General features: G+C 31.0%; 1 protein-coding gene across 2 annotated transcripts; it reads right to left on the minus strand.

The window, feature by feature from the left end:
• Nucleotides 1–880: 880 nt before the first annotated feature.
• LOC110652554 (probable L-ascorbate peroxidase 6, chloroplastic/mitochondrial) lies at nt 881–6,345 on the minus strand. 2 transcript variants are annotated; one of them, XM_021808163.2, is made up of 12 exons: nt 6,000–6,345; nt 5,781–5,891; nt 4,618–4,738; nt 4,447–4,547; nt 4,275–4,362; nt 3,371–3,438; nt 3,204–3,290; nt 2,255–2,329; nt 2,075–2,152; nt 1,890–1,994; nt 1,362–1,421; nt 881–1,178 (listed from the first exon to the last, which is right to left on the minus strand). In XM_021808163.2, exons 1-11 carry the CDS (start codon nt 6,240–6,242, stop codon nt 1,371–1,373), a joined length of 1,128 nt encoding a protein of 375 aa, XP_021663855.2. In that variant the 5' UTR covers nt 6,243–6,345; the 3' UTR covers nt 881–1,178; nt 1,362–1,370. The 2 variants fall into 2 exon arrangements, with proteins under 2 accessions (XP_021663855.2, XP_021663854.2); XM_021808162.2 differs by having other exon boundaries at nt 881–1,230.
• Nucleotides 6,346–9,576: the final 3,231 nt, after the last annotated feature.

Raw genomic sequence — 9,576 nt, forward strand, 5'->3', positions numbered from 1 at the left:
CAAACTTTATGATTCTTGGAGTTGACACTTATTGCTAGGAGGACGGCAAGTTAGCAAGCATCATGGCCCTTAATTGTGAGCTGGAGAAGTGCTTCTCTGATTCCAAATTGTGCTAATTTCCTATGCATAGTGCAGAATTAACTTATTTGGTTACTTTCCTCTGGTAGTTTTTGACATTTTTGACATCCAAAACCATTTTTTGCTTCTGCATTCTTGCTCTAATACATTTTACTGAAAGACGCCAAACTTCGCCAAAACTAATACCACCCAGCCCGTTTTCTACATGTACTTAGATATCCAAAGAGACCAGTCTAATCTATGAATAAATTTCTTGTGATTTCATCTGGGTAAAAAAAAATAGAATTACAGCGTTATTCATGATCTATGCTCTTTCCCAATCATCAGTCACAAGAAACTAAGCTAAAGCAAGTAGGTAGTCTACATGTTGATTGAATTTTAGGAAAATAAGCAAGCAAGCTAGAAAATTACAAAATTTTGCCATCCTCCCGCCGGGACCTTAATTCCGACAAGTGAGGAAAAAAATGGAAAAAACAATATAAAACTTAACAAGGACAGGAGCAATCATGACGTCATTGACCCAAAGGTTGCATTAACGGTGCAACTTCGCAAACTACTTGGAAAGGTTCAGAAAGAGATTATTTGAATCAGTGGGCACTGTGAAAAGCTTTTAGGTAGCCTGCGAACCCCATTTTGAAAGATTGGCTAGGGGTGATCGACAGCATTCAAGGTTAGCTCAGAATCGGGAAATTAATGCATATCCATCTCTATATGGCCTATATAACTAGAGATTGATTCTAGATGATAAAGACGCCACGCATTCCTTTCATAATTTGAAAACTAAGGCTTTGAGACCTTTCACTCATTCACAAGCACTTGGGTTATTATTCGGTCACAATATTGGCATACACAATCACTCATTAAAAGACAATACTATTTCTTAATGATCTTTCCAAGAAAAGACAAACTTGATTTCTATTAAGGGATGTCAAAAAGGCCAAAACAGCAAATCACAATCACGATATTTAGAAAAATAGTTACTGTAGAGATTTATCAGGGCTTCCACCAAGCGCTTCATACTCTGCTTGTATCTTCTGCTTCTCCTCCAGTTAGACTGCCAAGTTTTAGATGTGTATTCTTACGATGCGAATAACTTCATCCTGTATTATTAAAAGATACAGCACTACAAAACAAGTTTCTTGTTTCTTAATCCTGCACCAAATCATGAAACGTGAAAAAAATGAACAATTTGCATAACTTTAATTTCATCCATACAACCAAGAAAAGTAAGGAATTTTGATAATCAACAAGCAGAGAATATGAAGCAGTTCATAGCTTACAACCTTTCCAGATTAGTTGGCTGCCACAAATTTCTCTCCTGCAACTCCATCTAACACAATACCCTGATATCAAATTCAGATTCATCAATCAGTTTTTCAAGTCATTCATTTTTTTCCCAATCTATTATCTTTTACAACTGAATTTGCTAATGGGATTTCCAAAATTTGAAATAAAAGGAAAGCAAAAATATAGATGTAAGTTAGCATTGGGCATGTGTACGAACTTAAGCTAAGTAGTAAGAACCTGTTAGGCTGAACCCAAGTAGAAAGAATAACAAGATACGCATGCATACATATATCATCAAAGGCTATACAGCCTCAGAATTGTTTACATCAGCCATAATAATCTCAAATTTGTTTATGCAAAAAAATTGGGTTATATATATTTGGTTAAAATTTCTCCAGGACCGTCCAGAAAATTTCAAGGGCATTAATCATTAGAAAATAAATTCAGGCTGAACTATAGAGTTCAAATAAAAACAAAAATTTATCATCACAACATGAGCACTCATGATACTTATAATAACAAACCTGGGGAGGATCAAATTTGGCTCCAAGGTTGCTGAGCTTGGCATGGGCTTCAGCATAGTCCTTGAAGAACGCCTCCTGATCTTCAGCATATTTCTCGGCATATACCTGCAAAACTTTCAATTGCTTAGTTACTGAAATTGTTATGAACCTCTTAGTCATTTTACTTTGAAACATAATTAACTGACCTTGAATGAAGGATCTTCGAAAATAACAGCATCAGTTGGCAATACAAGTAAATCTTCATCCCTTCTTTCTTTGATATCCTGTATGGAGAAATCACATTCAGCAAACAAGAATTTTACCACTCCTCCCCATAAGTTTCTTCTTATAGCATAAAAGGTGAGTTCTGAGTTTAAAATTTAAACCTTGAAGTAGGAGTTGTCAAACTTCAGCCATTCCACCGTCCAGGATTGTCCTCCTGGTGCTCCTGGTCCATTTTTCTGTCATGAACAACACATAATGTGAATATCTAACTCTTGTCGTTGCTATGTTGAAAGTTATTAGTACTTCATTCATTTGTTAAGCTATACTTGATACATTCCACATGAAGAAACCAAAGGTCCTTGATAGGAATTGCAAAAACTAACCAGAGTATAGATATTTAATTGCACAGGCACATAAATTTCAACTAACAGAGATGCTATGGATCATACATCCAAACAATTGAATTTAATTGCACAGGCACATAAATTTCAACTAACAGAGATGCTACGGATCATACATCCAAACAATTGAATATCGAGTACATTAACGACAACACGTGTGTGTCTATATATATATATAACAGGTAATTGAACAGGTAATAGAAACATGACATGTCAAACAGCATCACTTTTCTCTTAAGATAATTGCCAGCAGTTACGCATTAGAATAAGTTGCAGAGGCTAGATAGTTTAACATAAATAATTTACTTCTTTAACTTTTCAAGGCAAGAAAGTTAATCTGATAGCCAAGCTTTGACCACCACTTTTTTGGCTGTATTGTTGCTCTCTATAAGCCAAAGACATACCAATATGAGCAACAATCAATTATACAACAGGACAAAGAAGGAATTCTAGGGGCACTAGTGTCCAGAGTAAGCTAGCATGCATGAAAGAGTAAGAGAGAGAGGGAGAGGAGGTGGTTAGCTTTAATAGCAGCTAAAAGAACGTTTTGTGCATCATGTGATAAAGCATAATAAATTGCATGCTGATCATTTGACTACAAAATCTCCAATCCTCAGTTGAAGAAAGGATACAACAATTGTCCAATGTTAGCAGCTCAGAAAAATAAATTTTATCATATCCAAATGATCAACTGATTGTGGTTTAATACCGTATACTTTGTCTCAGGTTTTCCCCAACCACTGCGATCAGGTCTGGACCTTCCTAGGGTGTGTGCACCAGATAATGCAACTATTTCCTGCACATAAAAGAATTCAACAAGCACCAGATGCTTATCAAGATAGAATCAAGATAAAGTATGCATTCAATAAAGGTTACCTGGTCATTTAAACCCATTCTGTAAAAAATTTCTCGCAAATGATCCGCAGGTTTAGGGGGGCCAGCGCCTAAGCATTAAATTAATATTTCAAATGTCAGTCACTAGTTTTAAGTGAAAGTTTTCCACAAGCAGTCTGAGATAACCAAGAAGAAATGCATAACAAAAAACAAAACCAAACCAATAGCCTGAAACTTGCAAACTTCAACTATGCAAGACATCAAAAGATACAATTCATCTTTATACATCAGATTGAAAATTTCATGGTGAAATTCAAAACTCTTGACAAAAGTCTACTAAGCTATGCAGTGGGTGCATAGGTGCAGCTGTCTATCCTACAATAGAAAACAAAGAGCTCCAAATACACAAAATAAATAAATAAATAAAAAGAACACAACCTAACACCCCCACATGAACAAACATGCTTAACTGAGAAGTGACTGGTTGCTAATAAGCTGGCATAAAATTTATTTTAATTCTTCTATAACTAAATTGGCTTAATATTCCAAGAAAAGATTGACTTCTAATGCCTTTGATATATTTGTAACAAGAGTTTTCACAAATAAATTATAGTATATGGAATAATCAAAGATATTCCTTAGTAATATAAGGAACAATCTCAAACTCCAAAATGGGACAGGCAGAACAAGGCATGCTGATATTGTCCTTAAAATATTAGCTGGAGTTAGGCATTTCACTCACAGAATGCAAAGACCTGCCTCTCTCTCTCTCTCTCTCTCTCTCTCTCTCTCCATATATAGATGGATAGGTAGATAGAAAAATTGATTTAGGTCATCAAGCAGCAACATCAGGATTTTACAATAGTGCATCTTATAAAGGAGGCAATAAAAGGGAACATGACTTTTTTGTTACACAATACAACAAATGCAAAAATATTTCACTCACTAGGAAGCCTCCCCTCTTCAGGACACTGTTCGGGTGCTGAAACATCCACCCTTCCATACTTCATGGGGATTTTGGGCCCCCCAGCTTCCTAAAATTGCAAGTGTAATATCAATATACTATTTATAGCATCAAGTGAAACATCATACTAATTCTTATTAAAAGAAATAAAAACCTCTATAGCAGTAGCACTGGCCAACTGGAACAAATCTGCATATGTCACACCAGAGTACTTGTCCTTGATAGGCTGAAGAAGGTTCAATGCATTCACCAGGCCTGAAATGCCAGTTGATTATGAACGAATATCATAAACTAAACTACATTATGCATGATGTTGAAAAATTACCAGCATTGGCTCCATGTTTCAACTCAATTTCAAATCTGAGACTTCCATTGGCTCCACCTCTCTTTGGCCATTCCTCTATGTTCTTGTTATATGTACCAGCATCATGCCATCCTATTCGAACCTAAAATGGTAAAAAGAAAATGGTAAAGACGATCATAACAGAAAGTAAACATTTTTAATGGGTTTGAGCATCAATGTTGGATGTTATGAGGCAACAAGTAATAGAACTCAAAGGTTTAGATCTTAAAAGGTAAAAGAGTAACTATGTCACCATCAGTTAAAAATTCAGTAATGTAAATTGCAAAAGAGAAAGAAAAGCAATGCAAAGCACCATTCCATGCATTAAGCAAAAAGCACATATCTATACAACTCAGAATGGGATTCTTTGACAGGGCAAATGCCCAAAACTTTTGCCTCTTGATTATATCCCTTGTCTTTTGCCCCATAGAGACAAGAACGATGTATATGTCCAAAACCAAATGCAAATCTTTATCAGATGCGCAGCAAACATGGATATGATGTGGGATACAAGATCCTTCCATAAACAAATAGGATATGATACAGGGAGGAAATACTGTTAAAAAAGATAAAGTTCATACGTGTACCTCTCGCATATCTTATGTTCAATCGGGGCTACATTTCTCTCCATGCATTAGCCAATTAGCCAACACCCAAGTTTTATGCTTTAAAAAGTTCCACACTCGCGTTTGCTTACAAAACCATTTTCATGCACTACATAAAGATGGACTTTAAGAGACCTTCAATGCATCAGATCAATTAAAAATACCAAACTTCCTAATCAGATAAACTACATCAGGGAAATTTATAGGCATTTAAGAAATTTATAGGTATTGGATGAGTCTTTGAGGAGCATTGCTTAATCTAGCAACTTAGTAGTAGCAAACAAACAACAAATGAACTAACTATACATAACTTCACCCAAATTTGCATTGTCAAGATCAGGAAAAGTTCACTTTCCCATCATCGCAAGCAAAACGGGAAAATTAAATTCAGATAAAGGCAACATAATTACCATTACGAAACAAACAAATTAATCAAATCGTTATGCAAGTCTACCCAAAAAAAAAAAAACTCGAATTTAAGAGCATATACAAATGTACCTATACACACATAGTTAAAAAAAAAATGGGAAAAAAAATTACGAGAATAGGATGGCAAAACTTAGACTTGAGAAGCACTTTGATATCTTCTCTCGCACTCTTCAGCTGAGCAGGATCCGACGCCGCAGCTACCGTACTCATCGACGATCGTTTCTGCACTCCACAGCAAACAGAAACCACCAGATAAACAGTCATAACCAAACCGAAACCAAAACCAAAACCAAGTTTAACATGTAAGCAAAAATATACAGAGATAGAGACCTGATTTAAGAAGAAATGAGGAAGGAGGGGAGAAGATCGGAGACATTTGAGAGGAGACAGAGAATAAGAGGAAGAGGAGGAGAGAGAGAGGGGAGAAAGATAGGAAGAAGCAGAAGAAGATGAAGAGAGAGAGATTCGAGCTCGATAAACGGAGGGCAGAAGACGAGAAGAGGAGGTGCCAGTAAGCGACGCCATTTTTGTTGGCGACGGCGATAGTGTCAAGTGTGACAAGCACTCTGCCATTGGCGATTTGTAGTTGCACTTCTATTTGACCCTCCTCTTGATTCGGATCAGTGGCCCTGGCCTGGCCTATGGCACGCGCGAGTTTTAGCTTCTGTGCTTGTTTGGGAATTGGGTTGGGCTTTAAATATTTCATTTATTCCGGTTTCTGTTTTTGTCGTTTGCTTCCATCTCCATCATGGTTTCCTCTTTTAAGCCTTTGATTGCTTTTTTGTCAACTGTGGACTAATTGAATTTGAATTCTTATGTGGAATTAACGGAAGATTTAGATTCCTTTCACACTGGTCATTTAATTTTTTGGGTTAATTCTAAAAAAATGATAAATCATTAATAAATTGTTAATATATTTAATGAAATTTGATATTAATTTTTTTAAAATATTAATTAAATATGAAAATTTAATTATTAATTATATAAATTTTTAAATTTAATTGTAGAAATTATGAAATTTTAAAATTTTTTTTGACTAGTAATTATTAATCAGTAAGCCTTTGCCCCAAATAAAGACAAATGGAATGAAATGCAGCAAATCTCAAGGATTCCGTTCCTTATTGGATTCTCACTGTAAGGTCTAAAGATATCGCCTCCAATGTTGAAAGGATCATCCAACCAATGGAATGGGAAGTGGATGTCAAGCCAAGGAAATACAAATCCTTATTAAAATGGAATTTATGGTTTGAGCATGGCGGCTTTTTCCTTCTTGAAAAAGAATAGATATGCTCAGGCAAATCAAATTATTGCACCTAGAGCCGCTCAACCTCACAATTTTGGATCCTTAGGCTTATCAATGGTGTGGTGTATGTTTTTTAATGATAATTAGAGAAATAATTAAATTATTTAATTATAATAAAATATTTATTAATTTTATAAAATTATTTTTTATCTCTAATTAAAATTTTATTTAATTTAAACTAATCACTTTTTAGAAATTTTATTTCATAGTTGAAATAATAATAAGTCTAATTTTTTCATATATTTGATTCAATTAAATTTTAATAAAGATAGATTTATATAATATATAATTAGATTTAGAACAATCCAAATTTAAGAATAATACCTGATTCAAGTTTGAATTTCACGTGTTGAGTATTCATCATCCAAACTCATTTATATAAACTACAAAATATATGTTTTTTAAAATAATATTTGTAAAGTTTTATATATTTTATTTTAAATAAAATATAATTTAAATATTTTATGAAATTATTAATCAGTGGTGTGGTTTATGTTTTTTCATAATAATTAAAGAAATAATTAAATTATTTAATTATAATAAAATATTTATTATTTTTATTTGATTTGAATATATTACTCTCTGAAAACTCTATTATCTAATTGGAATAGCAACGAATCAAGCTTTTGTATATATTCTAGTAGGATGAGATTGTATAGTACATAATCAGATTTGAAATATGTTCAAATTTAAAGAATAATACTTTATTTGAATTTTACATATTGGGTATTTGTTATCCAAAGTTCATTTATATAAATATTTACATAAATAAAATAAAATTTAAGTATTTTATGAAAATATTAAATTTCATAAATATAATTTAATAAAAATATTTTTATATGAATTATTAATTAAAATATATAAAATTAAATTAATTCATATATTTTTAAATAATAATAATCAAATAAATTAATTTTCGTGGATATCATACTTATTATCATCTCTACTTTTCAATAAATAAGTTATCAATTTAGGGTATAACTTAATTTACGAGAAGTGAAAAAAAGTTATTCATTTATTATGATGTTGACACTTACTCCCAATTAAGCAAATTAAAATTTTATACTTCCTAAAAATATAAAATTTTTTAATTCACTTACCCCAACTAAATAAGACCTAATAATAGAAGATAAAATCAGTTTTAGGAAATTATATAATAATTATTATATTTAATAAAAATAAAAGTAAAATAAAAAAAATGATACTTATTGAATTTTTTAAAATGATAATAATTATAAATAAAATAAAATCTAAAAGGACACGTATAACAATGGAGGAAGGTAATATAAATGTCATTTTATATAAATAATGAAAAGATTTATTTAAAATTATAAATTATTCACATGTATATTCACTGAATGCTATTTTCTTGTACATATGAAAAAGGGCCTGCAAAATTATAAATTGCTACGACTAGACGCTACCGCACTTTCTCACGTAGCCCAATTATTTTCGGCTTTGGGCTTATTTAAATAGTGGCACAATACATTTGCTGGATCATTTTTTATGGATGTTTTCCGAATTTTATTTTTATAGCTTAATTTTAATTTATAATAATAAAATTTTAAATTAAAAAATCTCTTTAAACTACGACGTTGGGTATATAAATAAAATTTTAATACTTTCTCGTAAAAAGTAAATCATTATTTTTTTTTAACATAAATCATGTTTGAATTTCTTATTATATTTGGTTTGCTTAGTTAATGAGGAAGCTTAAGCATTTTGGATCATTAATTTTATAGTAATCATAGTTGTGGCCATGTTAAATGAAATTTGCAATAAAAATTTCATTAAATGAGGCATAAATTATAATTAAAATTCTGTTTATTTCACGAAAAAATAAATAAAATGTAAAAATATATTTTATTTTTGTAATATAATATTTTTTATATTTTTTATTAATTAATTATAATATTAAATCAACAATATACATTTATATCATATATATATATAAGTATTTTAATATTTAATAAATTATTTTTCTCAAAAATAATTAAATTTTTTATTTGATCATAAAAATATTTTTGATGGACTAATTTTCTAAGTATTTCACAAAATATGCATAAATAATAATAAAAAAAGAAAATTCCTATAATTCATTATTTCTTTGTAGCCTCCAAATTTGTATACATGTCAATTACGAAAAGCTCAGCTTGTGTTGATTGCAATTGCATGCCCCCCGGTAGGTGCCAAAGGAACCGACAAATTGCTCATTTCTCATGTCTGGATTTACTTACCTAATTTATAGAAATTTTGCTACCAAATTTGTTCAAGGTTTGGTGTCGGCAGCTCATAGTCGTTCAACTATCTCCACATCTTAATTATATTTATTTATTTATTAAAAGTATTGAAGAAATCAATAGCTAATTAGCTATTAATTATTAGATTTTTCTAATTTAAGAAATAAAATTATTAAAGAATAATTCACTTCTAAAAAATTAGAGTAATTTTATGAAAACAATTTATAAGAAAATTTGAAAAAAAGAAGTTTCGTGTTTTTTTTTTAATCAGTTTTTCAAATTAAAATTTATTTTTTCAATTTTCAAAATAGGATTAAAATTTTAAAACAATTTTAAGAAATTTTAAAACAATTTTAAGTTATTT

The sequence above is a fragment of the Hevea brasiliensis genome, chromosome 12 (assembly GCF_030052815.1).
Source record: "Hevea brasiliensis isolate MT/VB/25A 57/8 chromosome 12, ASM3005281v1, whole genome shotgun sequence".
Taxonomy (NCBI): Eukaryota; Viridiplantae; Streptophyta; class Magnoliopsida; order Malpighiales; family Euphorbiaceae; genus Hevea; species Hevea brasiliensis.